We start from the raw sequence: 17,202 nt of genomic DNA on the forward strand, positions 1-17,202 counted from the left end.
ACAGCGCCCTACACAAACACTTGGTAACTACACACAACAACACATATACATATATATATATATATATATCAAAAATCATACATGAACTACACAATACGTAAATTCTAGAATACCCGATGCGTAGAATCGGGCCACCTTCTAGTATACATATAAAGAGAAAAATCAGAAAAACTGAAAATGTGGAAGTGGTCTCTTAATTTTTGCCAGAGCATCCGAACATCTGTCGGTTTGGCCAACTCTAGCCTTGTTGATTGGTGAGAGTCTAGCCCTTGAGACCCCTGCTAAAAGTGTGAAACTTAGGCCTAAGCCACACGGCGAGAAAATCGGTGCGAGTGGAGTGCGATAAAACATCGCATTCCACTCGGACCAATTTTAGCCTGTGTGTCAGCACCCATGAGCGATTATTTTCTCAGCCCTAATCGGACCGAGAAAACAATCGCAGCATGCTGAGATTGTAAAGAGACTCCTTTCTCTCGCACCCATTCAAGTGAATGGGGCGAGAAAAAAAAAAAAAAAAAAAAAAAAAAAAAAAAAAAAAAAAAAAAAAAAAATCGCACTGCACTCTCGGTACACCGGTGTACAACGCGTGCAGAGCAAGAATCGCAATAGCTGGCTACAGAGGAGCGAGGGAGAAAAATCCCTCCCTGCCTTCCGCAGCACCTGCCTGCCACCCCTGAGAGCCGGCCCGCCCCCCACAGCTGAGGTCCGCTCGCACAGTCTGACCGTAGTCGCAGGGATACTAGCATGACACTCGGCTCCTGCTGTGCTGCCAGCGCGAGCCAAGTGTCATGCGAGCGTCGCAGTAGTGCCCCGTGTGTCCCCAGCCTAAAGGGCAGAAAAACTTATACTTAAGCTAGAAAAAGCCTTTGACTCTGGTTAGAGAGATTGGTGGGGGTCTCAGGACCAGCTCCCTATCAGGATGTTTAATGATATGGCAGATTTGTGTATGTGGAAAATAATGTTAAATGGAAACCGGGAGGGAAGAGCAGCATGTGAAGGGCTAAGGACAATAAAAGGGGCTGTGTTCATAAACTTTGCATGGTAGTACTTCTTAAGACAAGGTCACAAAAAAAAAAAAAAAAAAGTCTGTTCATAATGTTAATTAGAAAGGCATATGAAGAAAATATGAATGGAAAAAGAAATTGATTTATCTAGGAGTACGGAGAATATTTTTTCCTCCATGTCAGTGAGCATCCATGTGACAGATGACTGAACAGCGCCTATTAAAAATAATTGCACAGGACGAGTCTCTCACACTTTGTAGATGACTTTCCTTAGTCTGGTAGTTACAAGGCAACTCTGGCCTTGCTGAATGTGCAGACAGCCGGATCAAAGCCATGGCGCTGCCAGCATGTTGGGGAATGTGCGGAAGATGAAACGCTCCAAAAGCAACAGAATAAGGCACGTCTGTGTAATCATCGGGATGGGTGATGCACAAATGATCCAGGCTTTAGCGACTAACCCGCGCTCAGGTCGCACACATTTTGTCATTTATTTTGGGAACATTTGTTGATTTGAAATTCTCATCAACGCGGATAAGGATTTCTGAGGACATCGGCTGTATACTGGAGGAAAATGGATGTAAGCAAAAACACAGGCAGGGGATGAATAGTATTATCTACTAACAAAGACCACGGCCGTTCTAGTCACATGATCTCAAATCTAATTTGCAACATTAAGAACAAAATTGACCAAATGTAATGAACGGCTACATAATAGTATCAGGAATGTGTTCTAAAGCTACAGTCGTAGTGTCTCCTGCAAAATAAACCCCCTGATCCAATCTCATAATGGATGTGAGGTAGAAAGCTATCATTTTATGTCTACGTGTCTCCATAGTAACAGACAAGCCATGTAGTCTGATCCTGCCATCATACTCCCCTCCATCTGTCCCCTATCCCTACTAGCTTACATTTGAAGGTTTGCAAGATTCAAGGACAGGTAAAACGGTAATATGACTGCACTCTACTCAGATTGTGTCGTGGCCATGAAAACATTGGTCTGCATGGGAGCTGTGGCCACAAACAGGTATAGTCTTAATTAAAGAGATCTCTCTGGCCAAGATGCTTTAGTCTTGTTTGTCATCAGTGAACGTAGAGATTGTATTCAGAAGATGAAAACCTGAGCGGACCTCAATATTCACAGACAAGAGTTCACTGCAAGTGTCCAATGTAGAGAGCGATCCGTCAGCCCAGAAGCCGGGGCGCCAAAGTAAAAAGCTTATTAAAAGGGTAACGTTGGAGGTTGGGGACATGTCTGAAGAGAAGTTGTTATCGGTGTTGGAATATGTCCCTAATCATTCACTAAGTGAACTTTAAAGGTTCTCAATGTTAGATGTTATACACAGAGCATATAGATTGCCGGATATCATGTTTAAAATAGGTCTTAGACCCAATTCCAGCTGTACTAGTTACTGTGCAGAAAAGGCAGGGACACTGCACATGCTCTGGTCATGTCCGCGACTGTAAGACTTTTGTTCTTAAACCTTAATAAAAAGGGATATCGGACGCCCAGTGCCCAAAGACCATTTGGTCTGTAGACTAGGTTACGTTGAAGGGCTACGCACTCAGGAGGTTGGGAAACTTGCCATAGCTCGCTTACTCTGTAGAACCAGAAAAACCTAATTGGAACATTTCTATGAACGCTCCGTCGCGTAAAGAATATATTAAAAATGTGGATTCCCTTACTTAAATGGATAAACACTGGAAAGAGAAAATTCCGCGCTGTTGTTGAAGGATCCAAAACCAGGATGAAGATGAGAAATTATATTTATTTTTTTTTAATTCAGATATATTTTATTTAAAGTTTTCAAACGAAACAACTTTAACAACCCTCCACTACAGAAAAACCCCAACTTAAGAGGTAAGCGCAATGATATCCATTACATTCATCACATCATATGTAAAAGGGTTCTTAAACAGTCATTACATGATACAAAATTCACTTTACACCAGAATGATTAAATTTAAAGAAGGCCTATATGAAATCTCTGCAGTTCTCTCGAGGCAAAGCCTGAGACGTCTATCATAGATGCCCAAACTTTAAGATAAAGTCTATTTTCAGATATACCGCTTTTTCCATCATAATATCAATTATTTCTTTCCAAAAAGGGTCGTGTTCGGGGCAGTGACCACATCATGTGGATGAGATCCACATACTGTTTTTTGCACCCAATACACAAAAGGGTTACCTCCAAGTCCGATGTCACATAGAAATTTTGGGGTTCTATATTTTTGGTGTATTAAGTAGAGTTGAGATAACGGATGGGACTTGCTGAGGGACAAATCGGGCACTTTATCCACTGACTATCTTCAATGGGACCTATTACTCCCTTCCACTTCTCTTTAGACTTAGGCGGGTGTTTTAAAAGTATTAAAGACTACACAATAAAATTACCGAGATTAGGCTTCCCGAGAAATTATTTTTTTTGTAGTCTTAGGCCTAAGCCACACCGCGAGAAAATCGGTGCGAGTGGAGTGCGATAAAACATCGCATTCCACTCAGACCAATTCTAGCCTGTGTGTCAGCGCACATGAGCGATTATAATGCGAGACTCATTTCTCTCGGACCCATTAAAGGGAATGGCATGAGAGAAAAATCACACTGCACTCGCGGTACACCGGTGTACCGCGCGTGCAGAGCGAGAATCGCAATAGCCGGCTACAGAGGAGAGAGGGAGAGAAATCCCTCCCTCCCTCCCCTCCTCCGTGCCAGCCCACCCCTCCGCAGCGCTGGACCACCACTCCTCAGAGCCGGCCCGCCCCTGCAGCTGAGGTCCGCTTGCACAGTCGGGCCTCAGTCGCAGGGATACAAGCATGACACTCAGCTCTGCTGTACTGCCAGCGTGAGTCGAGTGTCATGCGAGCATCGCACTAGTGTCCCGTGTGGCCCCGGCCTTAGTCTACAAGTTTTAAAGCCTAAACATGTAGGCAAAGAATAAAAATCACTTCTGATCTTTATCCTGGTTTTTGGTTCCTCTTTCCAATGTTTGCCGATTCCACGTGGGTCTGCTGCAGCCATTCAGGCATTCGTCAGGGGTTGTGAATGACAACCCTGCAAGGGGAACCTCTCCTTGTTTTAAAAGCTATGTGCGCACGTCGGCATTGTGCATGATTTTATGCTGCTTATTGCGCTGCAGCGTAAAAGCATGCGTCCTGCGCCCCCAGCACAATCTCACAATCTATGAAGATTGTGCAAAATCCATCCGCACGTTGCGTTTTAGAAAGCAGTGTTTCAGATGCTGAAATATTTTACCAAAACTCTGCGTTCTAAAAAGCAACATGTCACTTCTTTTGTGCGTTCTGGATGCTTTTTCCACTCTGTCTATGGCAGAGCAAGCATCCAGAATGCATGAATTTTGCAAGAATTATGCATTCACAGTGCATTCAAAATGCAGCTTTTCGGCTGCATTTGGAAACGCATATGTAGTGACTTAAATGCTGCGGAATAGAACGCAGACGTGCGCACATACCCTTATTCCCTAAACTTATGTGGGTAAGACCCTATTTGCGCTAATTGTTTTTCCAGGACTTTCACTTATTTTAATGGAAAAAGGAATATTATATTATAATATGTATAGATTGCACCATGTAATTATTAGCTGAACAGATAAGAGACACTGGGTCTCATTATGAACACCTGCACACAGTCCTTGTTACTTTGTGAATAAATTGTCTATATACCGTGCCTTCTAGATGTATGGCATTGAAACAATGGGAAATTGGGTTAGGGTGTGCATAATGAAAATAGAGGGGGGCGGGGGGGGGGGGGGAAGAGTTATTTTTTTTGCAAATTTAAAAAAAAGGTGGGGGGGGGGGTGTTTGTTGTAGCAACACACTGTGCCCAAATTACCGTATTTCTCCCTGTAACTGTTCAAAATCAAATGAAGAGTTAATTGATAAAAAAGCAAAAAAAAACCCCAAAAAAACAACAACAACAACATCGCCCACAAAAAAGGTAGCATTTAAATGCCGGCGTTAAATCTGGAATGTAATAATTGAGATGGGAGGTATATAGTGGACCCGATAGCCAGCCACAGTAATCAGAAGCCAACATGGGCAGCCAGAAACTTTTTCATTGGCTTATCAGACACAATGCATTACCATATAGTCACAGCCCGTGGCAACAGCCACAAAATTCACCAGCCGTGGTCACAAACCTCACCTGAACATTTTCCTCAGTTACTTTAATTTCCGCAGTGTAAACGTAATCTACAAGCAATTTTAGCGTCCATCCATCTACTTCTTTTATTCGGACTCTTTTTGCTCGACTTTCACTCATTTCACCTACAAAAGAAAAGGAAACAGGAAAGTACAGTGAGTATTGATCGCATTAATTTTGCTGAAGTGAATGGTGACAATGGCGCTGCAGAATATATTGTTGCCGTATAACAAATGTAAAATCAATTGTATTTAAGCAAATGAGGCTCTGTACACAGATTTGTTGGAGACGGTGTTGCTAAAACATTCACCCAGAAACAATGATGGGACCTAAGCCTAACGCACACAAGGGCTGATCCCTGTGCACACATGCCTTGTCTGTGGGCTCCACGTAAGCAAAGAAAGCGGCACCTGCAGCCTCTGCTCCCAAGACATACCTGTATTCCCATACATTACTGGTTGTCTACGCTCTTCTGCACTGCGAAGAAGGAAAAATGTCCCCTCCCAATGAGTATTATCCAATGTTGTGAATACAGCCTATAAGACCTGAAGTATGACTGTGCGACAAAGTCTTTATCGCCTGATGGGAAAATAAGAGCTGAATGCAGCAATAATGTTTCCAGCCATAATGATAGACACCCAGTAACAAAAAGATATAGAACACAGATATAGACTAAATTCTTCCCTGATTTTTCTATACACTGAAAAAAGTTAAAGAGGCCCTATTGGTTTCAGAAAATAACGTGATAGCTAAATAAGACTTCCCCCCCCCCCCCCAAAGTCAGTCAGACAATTTCATGCAGTACTGTGTTTCCCCCAAAAATAAGACCTACCCTGAAAATAAGCCGCAACATTTTGTGTGTTTTTTGGAGCATTCTAGTTGCGGTTCATCATCATTAATAGTATCTTAATATAGGGCTTGTCCTTTCAGGATATGTAACTTATTGCTGGATGTTGTGTCATGGTGTTGCTGTAAGGCCTGCAAAATTTATAGTCGCATACCCGCTGTTAATACAAAATGAATATTCACCCCTTCCCCGCCCATCACTCTGTGCTGGCGTCAGTGATTGGGTGCAGTTAGACTGCTGTAATCGCCCGCTGTAAATGGAAAGAGCCGGTGGCTCTCCTGACCAGAGCGTGATAGCAGCATATAAGTATATACGGTCACGCTCAAGCCAGGAAAGTCATCAGCCAGTCCGAGGCGATCATCGGGCAAGGAATATAGCAATCTGACTAAATCAATGACATTAGCTCAGAGGGTGCGTGGGGGTTAACATTCGTTTACACTAACAGCGAGCGAATACAACAGTCTGACTGCACCCAATCACTGACCCCAGCACAGAGAGGTAGGCCGGGGAAAGGGGTGAATATTCATTTTATATCAACTGCAGGCGCATGACTATACATTTTCCAGATCTTCCAGCAACACAATGGGGCAACATACAGGAATATCTTATTACATGGCTTATAAAGAACAAAACATTGAAATTTTGAATTCATTGCCAGAAAATTCCCCATAGCTGAAACCCATTGAGAACGTGTGGTCAAATTTCATAAAGTGAATATGAAACAAGAAAACAGTGTGACAAACTCCAAGGACCGATTGGGGAAGAATGTGTTGACGTCAGGATTTGGCACAGAAGTGTATTAAAAAGATTTGTGATTATACCATACAACATTAGACTTTGACCTTGAAACAAGAACAGGGAGTGAGGATCCCACACATTACAGCCCATATTTCAACTGTGCGAAAACCATAATTATAAAATTCACTCATTCTGACCTGACTATCTAGTTAGCACATTCTTTCTTTGTGTGAAATCACTGATAAGACTTTCACTAAAGCTGGAGTCACACACGACAGCGACAACAACGCCGCTGTTATATCACCATTTTCTGTGACGTAACAGCGACCCTGAAAGTCGTTACATGATCGCTATTTAGCTGTCAAACATGTAGTTTTAAACAACGACGGAGCAGTTATCATAATGACGACGGTCGTTGGGACGTGTCACGCGTCACTGTGCGACGGCTCAGACCTTGATAGTGTTTACCCCTTTGCGTTGCGTTTTTCACGACCCTCTGTTCCGATTGGTGGAAGAATACAACTACTATAATACTGCTCCTATATACAAGACTACTATCCTATATACAACAATTTGAGAACACAAAAGCATACCTACCTTTTCAAATCACAAGGTATGATGAAAGATCCACAAAGAACGACGTACTAGCGACACCAGACAGAGACTCTACTACGTGGAACACAGAATGGAACTTTACGAATGAAATTACTGTAACGCCTTCGGCAAGTGACCCAGTCGGAACGCTGTTGTGACCACCAATCAGAGTCATGGGGGCGTTGTAAAAAAACACCGCAAAAACACGCCCTTGTCCTGCCTTCAGTCCCATGTCACTGCCTTCAGCGTCGTCGCGACCGTCGCTACTACGGTGTCAAACACAAGGATGCATTTGGCGCAGCGGGATAGCAGCGATCAAAAAATTATCTGGGATATTCAAGAGCGAGCAGCGATCTCGCAGCAGGGGTCTGATCATTATCTATCACACATAGCGACGTCGCTGCTACGTCACAGAAAATGGTGACTTTGCAGCGACGTCGTCACCGTCGCTGTGTGTGACACCACCTTAAGGGCTTCACTGTCCATTGTTTATACATCTGTTCACTCGTTTTGGTTAACCCCTTCTTGAACATACAGCTTAGAATCATATTATGCAGTCTGCGCGATTGTCATATAGACACACATAATTATGCAACAACATCTATACTTTGATTATTTACAAAGCAAGAAGGCCTGCGGAGACACCATCACATGTTTCTCAACGCTGGCAGGAAACTAGCCAGGTCTTTCACCGGGAAGGAACAACCACGGGAAGGGCAGTCTCCAGTCAAGGAGACCACCTATGCCAAACATGGTATCCATCCACAGACAGCCGTTTCGGGGTATTTGCCCCTCATCAGTGTGGAGTAGGAATCTGGCTAGTGGGAGCATTGCCTAGTAAAAGACTATGTGAGCAAGGATGGTTGACCTTAGGGAGATCAACATCCACCACTGCGGAGACACCATCACGTGTTTCTCAACGCAGTGATTCTAGAGCAATGCCCCCTGGGAAATATGCTCCCACTAGCCAGATTCCTACTCCACACTGATGAGGGGCAAATACTCCGAAACGGCTGTCTGTGGATGGATACCATGTTTGGCATAGGTGGTCTCCTTGACTGGAGACTGCCCTTCCCGTGGTTGTTCCTTCTCGGTGAAAGACCTGGCTAGTTTCCTGCCAGCGTTGAGAAACATGTGATTGTGTCTCCGCAGGCCTTCTTGCTTTGAATATTTCCCAGGGGGCATTGCTCTAGAATCACTGCGTTGAGAAACACGTGATGGTGTCTCCGCAGTGGTGGATGTTGATCTCCCTAAGGTCAACCATCCTTGCTCACATTGATTATTTACATACACAGATAATCTTATTACATCTGAACAAACAACCTATAGCCCAGGCTACCTTCACAAGCCCAGTGAATGACCATGCTGGGATCAGGGGTCTGGTCTCTACTTTAGGTTACTCTCCGATTGAAAAGCATAAACCTGGTGACAGAAGTTGTTTTAAATGGATGTAGTGTAAAAGGAAAGGGATCCGGTTTACTGGGATTAGAGATGTGTGACTATCTAGTTTAGGTTTATGCTGTTTGAAAAATAAGATTAATAAATCTGCCAAACTAGTCTAAATAATGGCAATAGGATCTCAGGCTGAGCCGTCTGCACACTCCACACACTATTCTGCCACAAAGCCTCTGGGTAATATTTACATAAAGGATTCTCCTGATTCTGTTTTTTCAGAACTTTACATTTTGGAGCCACAGCTGAGCACTGGCTTTATCCAGTAAGGTTCATGCAATTGTGTAATATTACACCGGGGTGGGGTCCGGAAAACAGCTGAAGGACACAGTCGGCTGCCAACTGCAGGATTCCAATGTAAACCAGGCAGTAAAAACAAATCCAGGAACTTGTCTGGATGAGAGGGAATGTGGAGAAACTCATATAGCTGTTACTGGAAAACTGTACAGTGTAAAAACCGTAGAAGAATAGATAAGGACATGCCACTATAAAACGGAAGGAGGACGGCTACTACCTTTTTGGGAAGCACCATTAGGCTATTACCAAAGTACAGACGCTCCCCATGTAATCTTATGGTATTTGGGGAGTGCTGCATCAATTCTGCGGTATGTGCAGCTGCGGATTTCCCACAGCCGCACGTAACTGCATGTCAATTATTCATGCGGAAATATCTGCGGATGTCCCGCCTTTCCACTATGGAGATACAGGGCGGGACTTCCACAGGTATTTCCGCACTTGTCCCGCAGGTTTACCGGAACAAAAATGCTCGAATCCAGCAGCAATGGATAGCTGCGGATTCCTGGGAGCCGCTGGGGGAAACCTGCGGTAAAATCCGCGGGTACATTTTCCCGTGGGCACATAGCCTTAAAGGGCAACTGCGAATCTTGAGGTCATCAAAAGGTCAGACACCAATGCATTGATGAATCACAGAGCGGTCATAAATTACTAAGAATTTCTTCATCTTTTCACGTGTTCCCGCCATTATTTTTGGGGCTTTGTTTTTACGCTTTTTACATACAACTTTTACGTTACACTTTTTCACTTGTTTTTTGCGGACCAGGTGTTGTGAAGCATAGCTTTTTGCAGAGCAAGATGAAGTTTCTATTGATATTTGGATACTTAAGATTTTTGATCGATTTTCTTTTAGGCAGTTAAGAGTTGGTCCCAATTATGTAAATTTTATTTAGGCTTTTCAGTAATAAGGAATCCATAAGAGAAAAGGCTATTTTTATTGTACTTTTTTTTTTTTCTTTCCAGTCACACTAGGAGACTTGGTCAGTCGTTCAGCTACATACACTTCAAAACTTCTGCATTGCAATGTATTATTCTTTTCAGCTGCGACAGCCTTAGGCTATGTGCGCACGTAGCATTCTGTCATTGCAGAAATTTCTGCAGCGATTTGAACAGCACACGTGCGCTTCAAATCGCTGCAGAAACAGTCTGTAACGGAAAAAAAAGCCGATTTCATGCACTCTGACTGCAGACCCTCCTATAGACAGAGCGGGTCCTGCAGGCAGAGCGCACGAAAGAAGTGACATGTCACTTCTTAGAACGCGCGCTTCGGGCAGCAGCCGAAGCGCTGCGCTCTAATACGCCACGTGCGCACGTCTCCTGCATAATCTTCATAGCTTATGCAGGGGACGCAGGACGCATGCAGTTACGCTGCGGTGCAGATCGCAGCGTAACTGCATGCAATTACGCAACGTGCGCACATAGCCTTAATGTCCTGCCAGAAATGTTCAGATGTAGCCAAAAGCTTTGAGAATAGCACAAATTGTGAACCTTCGGCATTTTTAGATTTTTTTTTCTTGATTCATCAAGATCGGAGTTGTTCATTCCAGTTTTGACGAGGACGTGTCCTGGAGTCAAATGCTCAGAATTCATAAGCCTCTTCATTAATCAGGGGCGTCGGAAGATTAGCGTTAAACTCTGTGTGCGAGCATTGCCATAAATTATACTCCAGTCCCCACTGGAGTTGAAGTTTTGGCATAGTAAGCACTGCCGCTCGGCAAACGTTTGCTAGTGTTGGTTGCCATACTTCATTCTGACCCAGCTCTGCCCATTTTGTTGGAGATAGGAAAAAAATGGACTGATAATTCCAAAAGCTTAACAATTTTACAGTAGACTCAGTTTGAGCCATAATTATGCGACTTTTCAAAAAGGTATTTATGCAAATGCTCCGGCTTAACACTTTGGTGAACTGGGCCCTCAATATTTCCAGTGTTGACCCTCATTTTACAAAGCTTCTGTAATTCACCCAGGCAAGCTTGGGATAAGTTTTCTAGGCAAAAGCCTAACGCATGGTAAACAATTTTTGCTCATCTGCTTTTTAAAAATTAACCACAGGTTCTCAATGGATTGAGATTTGGTGGGTTTCCTGGCTATGGACCCAAAATGTCAATGTTTTGTTCATGAAGCCACTTCCTTATCACTTTTGCCTGATGACATAGTGTTTAATTATGCTGGAAAAAGCATTATTCAATCACAAAGTTGCTCTTGGACAATTGCGAGAAGTTGCTACTGGAGGATGTTTAGATTCCATTTTTTATTCATGGTTCCTTGGTAAAATTGTGAGTGACCCCCTCCCTTGGATGAAAAGCAACTCCCCACATGGTCACAAGATGCTTTACTGTTGGCATGACACAGGACAAATGAAAGCACTTTTCTTCTCCGGACAATCCTTTTTCCAGATGTCCCAAACAGTCTGAAGGGGGTTTCAACAGAGAAAATAACTTTACTCCAGTGGTCTACAGTCCAATCCAGCTACCTGCAGAATGTCAGTCTGTCCTTAACGTTTTCCTTGGAGAGTAGTGCCTTCTTTTCATTCTTTGACACTAGACCAGATCAACAAGAGCCTTCGCCTCACTGATCGTGCTGCCTGCTACCATTCCTAAACAAGCTCTTCAGGGGTGTTGAACTGATCCCATAGCTGAATCCTCTGACTGACCTGACACTTGCTGTACTTTTCTTGGGCATCCTGAAACCTTCTTTCCAGCAGGTGAACTGCTCTTTGAAGTTTTCAATGATATGATAAATGTTAATTTAGGGGCAATCATACAAGCCAGGGCTGTGGAGTCGGTAAGCCAAACATGCGCCACCGACTCAGACTCCCACATATATTGCTAATATTTAAGTGAAAAATGTATTGTAGTGCAATGTGAAAATCAGACATTTAATCATCTTTATGATACAATAATCAAGATATTTAGATAGAACATGAAATATATTTATTGGAGTACAACTTTAGAACACAAAACACTGTAATAAAGTGTGAATAGGTGCAATATATATTATATATATATATATATGAGAGAGAGAGAGAGAGATGTAAACATATATATATATATATTACATATATATATATATATATATTACATATATATATATATATATATTACATATATATATATATATATTACATATATATATATTACATATATATATATTACATACATACACACACACACCATCTGATGAGGATGAAGATATGGCAGCAGTAGCTCTGTCGGGTCCCAAGTCCTCATGCACCTGGCAGTCCTGAAGGCCACTCATCCTAACTGCTACCTCAGTCAGAGCTTCTTTTCCCTTAGTAGGCGGTTGATCATCAAGTGGTATACGATGACTTGGGTTCACAAACAGCTGCCAGAAGAATTTTATTTTCCAATGGCTGTGTCTCTCTCCGTTTCATGGAAGCAGAAATGCCATCTGCGATTAAACCTCCTCTTTGGGACAATCAAAATAGGAGAAAAGCTGTGGAAAGAGAGTGCAAATAGGGACTTACCCTAATATGTGGGGGGGGGGGGGGGGGAGTAATGCTACTCACCAGATGTAGTTGTGAGAGTCACAATTACTGTAATCGAATATAAAACTTGACCATGGCTGCAGCCACCCAAGCGGCAGATAACAGAGAAAAGTATTCTGTCTAAAACTAAGAAGGCTTGTTAACTGTCTTCCTGCTCTTCGATGCAACTTCATGTGATGTTATTACTTAACACTGCGACCTCAAACATAAGAGCACAGGTGCAGCTCCCCAACGCTTGACATCCCTTCTGAGAAGTTAAAACAGAGATCAGGGGTAAGGCTAGAGTCCTGCTGCTCATAAGCCATGCCCCCTGATAAAGGTTTGATGAACCCTGATCTCCTCCTGTTCTACTCTGCCACCTTGCACCTACACAGCTTGTAAATGACCTGTCATTTCACACTCTCTACTCTACAGCTCTCACTCCAAACTCCTTGACAGTACATGTACAAGCTGTGAACGTGCAGGCTGGTAGGTATTGCAGGCAAGGAGTTACGCTACATGCGCACGCTGCGTTTTTGGCTGTAGTTTTGTTGTCAGAACTTTGACATTTGACTTCCCATCAAAGTCTATGAGAAGTCAGATTTGCTGTGCACACATTGCAGTTTGTCAGCGTTTTGTCAAATGTTTGTGACAAAAAAAAATGCCGCATGTTCATTCTTCCTGCGTTTTTGTCATCATTTGTCACAAAAACACAGAAAAAACGCATGTTGTGAAAGACGCACCAAAAACGCACCTACAATTACAAGCATTTTTTGTGACATTTCCAGGCTCTCTCTGACAAGGTGCAGTTTTGGCTGCAGTTTTGGTTGCAGTTTGTGAACACAAAAAGATGCAGCGTGCGCATGTAGCCGGTGGGGGAGGGGGGGGGGGGGGAGACAACAAACCTGCACATAGACGCTGATAAGCCTTGACGGGGGGGCATGGCATATGAGCAAGAGAACACGTCCCCTGATCTCTGACATAACATCTGGTCACAGTGACAAGTATTCCAATCCCCAGAGGGGCATGAGACAGGGTGCTGTACACGCTGCGACATCGCTAACGGTTTCAACGAGCGCAAAAACGCCAAAAATCGTTGCTCGTTGACACGTCATTCATTTCCTTAATATCGTTGTTGCTGCTGCAGGTACGATGTTGTTCGTTATTCCTGCAGCAGCACACATCGCTATGTGACACCGCAGGAATGACGAACATCTCCTTACCTGTGTCCACCGGCAATGAGGAAGGAAGGAGGTGGGCGGCATGTTCCGGCCGCTCATCTCCGCCCCTCCTCTGCTATTGGACGGATGCCGTGTGATGTTGCTGTGATGCCGCACGAACCGCCCCCTTAGAAAGGAGGCGGATCGCCAGCCAGAGCGACGTCGCAGGGAAGGTAAGTCCGTGTGACGGGTGTTAGCGATGTTGTGCGGCACGGTCAGCGATTTGCCCGTGTCGCCCAACAGACGGGGGCGGGTACGCTCGCTAGCAATATCGGTACTGATATCTCAGCGTGTAAAGTACCCTTAAGTTTTAGACAGAACGTAGATTGAAATCTAGTTTTAGATCCCGAGAACCCTTTTAATGCAAATCACCACTATATAATTGAAGCAGAAAATTTTGTGAAACTCAAAGATGTGTGAATCTCCAAACTTTTAGTCATGGCTATTATTATTAAGATGGAAGATCTGTGAGGACATTGTTCTATGCCTAGATCACTGATACCATATAATCGGGGGGTGTGATGAAAGTCAAAGAGGGAGCCCCCCTTCATCTGTCTAGTCACTTAGATACCAGGGTCCCTAATATAACAATGACTGTGGATGGACAGATTTGCCTCCTGAGCCCACTCCATCCTTATGAGTCAGAGCGTGAGCAGAGTGAACATTTATGTGTTAGCATTTCTGGAGCCGCAGTCATACGAGACATTATCCAGATGACTGTGGCAGAGAGGAGAGAACGTTTTCCTGTTAGAAGACATGCAGATCCATATGCCAGATAAGTGCAATAACCAATTAACTCTCAATGGGGATTTGTTCACAGACCACCAGCACTGACATTAGTGCACACAATTAACGACATGAGGATTATGGATGTGCATCATGTCTCCAAACTCAAACGAATATGACATATACTTACCCGAGTGCCATGTCTCATATGGCCAGGGAAAAGAAATTACAACTTCTTCCCTGACAGGGCCAATTTCATTTTTTTCACTTTGTTTTTTTTTCCCATTTTTCCAAGAGCCATAACTTTCCTGCAGATAGATCTTCAATATTTAAGTCCTGGACAACCCCTTTATGGGAAATCTTTTGGTGGTCCTCGTGATCCAGCACCCTTCCCATATCTACACAATGATTTCCCCTCCGTTCTGTGGACACTATATGTGTACTGCTAGTTATAGGAAATTAAAATGAGCGCCATTTACCAGATTAAAGAAATGCGCCAGGAACAAATACAGAATTTCCTTAATTGCGGTCTTCCTTTTGAAGATTACTAGGCTTTGATTTCAGAGTCTGCACCAGAAACATTCCTCTAATTTGTGAGAAGGAAATGAATATTCATTATCGTTAGATCCAGCATCACAGAAGTATCCCAGGACCAAGAGCGAAATATGAGCAGCAATGCGGGAAAGAAGCAGGTCGCCCTGTTCCGATGAACCTCATGCGGCTCGATTTAATTACACAGCCATTAAAATCCTTTAAGTCATTGCAAACCGAGGTTCCTAATAACATCACGAGCTAGGGCATTACAACCGCAGCCAGGACTCGAGTATAACCCGGTGAGGTCACTGCTCTGTAGCGCAGGGGCTGTGATATCATGGCAGCTACAATCAGTATCTGACGCCATGTGCAGTAATGGGAGACTGCGGCCTGCACTGCATTAATGGGGTCATTACATTCAGCTCCACCTTTCCTCCAATAATCCTGGAAGAGCAACAAGGTCACAAAAGTAGCAGGACTTATTCCCAGCAAAGAAATCAAAGGATAAGTGTAGTTGGGTATGGGCACACGGGGTAGATGCCCATTACTTCCTCTAGATATGTCACCCTCAGGCTGTAACCAGACCCTGTGTAAACAGCCTGCACATGCAGATCTTTAATGTGGATTTACCTCTTTACAATGAAACAAGCCCTGTAGTTTCCTTCGTGCACATAACCCTTGGCTAAACTGTGACAAACCTTAAATCTTCAAGGGTTAAAAAGGTTTGCCTAAAATCAGAAAACCATGAATATTTTTGACAGCGCCCCCTGTGTACATGGATGGCATATGGTATTACACTAAGCTCCACTGACCAGGATGGGGCAGAGCTGCAATACTACACTCTAAAGTAAGCCTATTTACTGGGAATACTAGAATGAACCGGCCAGCTTCTCCATCATGTCAAGTCTTAGGCCTTGTGCGCACTAGACGGATCCCGCGGATTTGCTGCATGTTACGCTGCAGAAAATGTTCATAACATCTCTGCAATGATTCACCAGCAAATCCTATGGGGAAAAAAAAAAAAAAGCTGTGCGCACTAGGAGGATTTTGACAGCTGCATGTTTTGCTGCGGCATTCCCGCAGCAAAAACAATTGCATGTCACTTCTTTTCCGCAGATAGCTGCGGGACTGGCTACTGGAGGAATCTCCAGTAATACCAGTCCTGGCCGCGGTTATCTGCACTGAACTCCAGGGTGGTCACCTGATCTCCGGAGTGCAGCGTAGACTAAACTGCTCGATTGATTGATTCCCCGGCGATTGCCGTTTAGTTCAGGCCGGTCTGATCTCCGGAGCTCAGGTGACAGCTGTAGAGAGGCTGGGCTGCACTCCGGAGCTGTCACCTGAGCTCCGGAGATCAGACCGGCCAGAACTAAACGGCAATCGCCGGGGAATCAATCAATCGAGCAGTTTAGTCTACGCTGCACTCCGGAGCTCAGGTGACCGCCCTGGAGTTTAGTGCAGATAACCGCGGCCAGGACTGGTATTACTGGAGATTCCTCCAGTAGCCAGTCCGACGCTGGCTGTGGCATTTTGCACCAAATCCGCAGCAAAACGCAACAAACCGCATGCGGATTTCGGTGCGGTATTTTCTCGCAGGTGCGGAAATTTTACTGAGCCTCCGGAATTTTAAGAAAATTCCTTTTTCCAGTGCGCTCAGGGCCTTAAAAGGGAACCTGTCAGGTCCTCTCTGCCCTTCATTCCATTAATAATTCAAACCTGTTTGCCCAAATCTCCTGCCTATCCAGTCCTATACAATTTTAGTCAATAATATGAATGTATATTTTATAATTATATATATATACACATACATACATACACACACACACACACACACACACACATTATATATACACACACACATTTTTTTTTTCTGTTCCTACGGTATGCTAATTAGGCCTGTGACTAGTTGTAGGGGCATTGTTTTCCCGGACTAGTCCACGCCCTCTTTCGATGTTAGCACACCCCTGTGGGCGTAATAACATTATTTCCTTGAGCCACCATCACTGCCAGCTCCTTGAAATCTTACAAATGTGCGCGGCTCACTTTGGCTGATCAGAAGAAAACACAATAGGCCACGAAAGCAAACAATCTGCCGGGGTATATAAACTTTTGAGCACAAATGTACACATCTTCTGAACTCCAAGACTTGC

The 17,202-nt window shown here is 43.9% G+C and overlaps 1 protein-coding gene across 3 annotated transcripts in view; it reads right to left on the reverse strand.

Annotated features, from left to right (window-relative positions):
• KLHL2 (kelch like family member 2) overlaps window positions 1–17,202 on the reverse strand; it is a 268,283-nt gene that overhangs the window by 107,144 nt on the left and 143,937 nt on the right. For all 3 annotated transcript variants that reach the window (XM_075347338.1, XM_075347331.1, XM_075347344.1), the window contains one exon: window positions 5,164–5,285. In XM_075347338.1, coding sequence (XP_075203453.1) covers window positions 5,164–5,285 — 122 coding nt within the window. The remainder of the gene's footprint in view (window positions 1–5,163; window positions 5,286–17,202) is intronic.

The sequence above is a fragment of the Anomaloglossus baeobatrachus genome, chromosome 1 (genome assembly GCF_048569485.1).
Source record: "Anomaloglossus baeobatrachus isolate aAnoBae1 chromosome 1, aAnoBae1.hap1, whole genome shotgun sequence".
NCBI lineage: Eukaryota > Metazoa > Chordata > Amphibia > Anura > Aromobatidae > Anomaloglossus > Anomaloglossus baeobatrachus.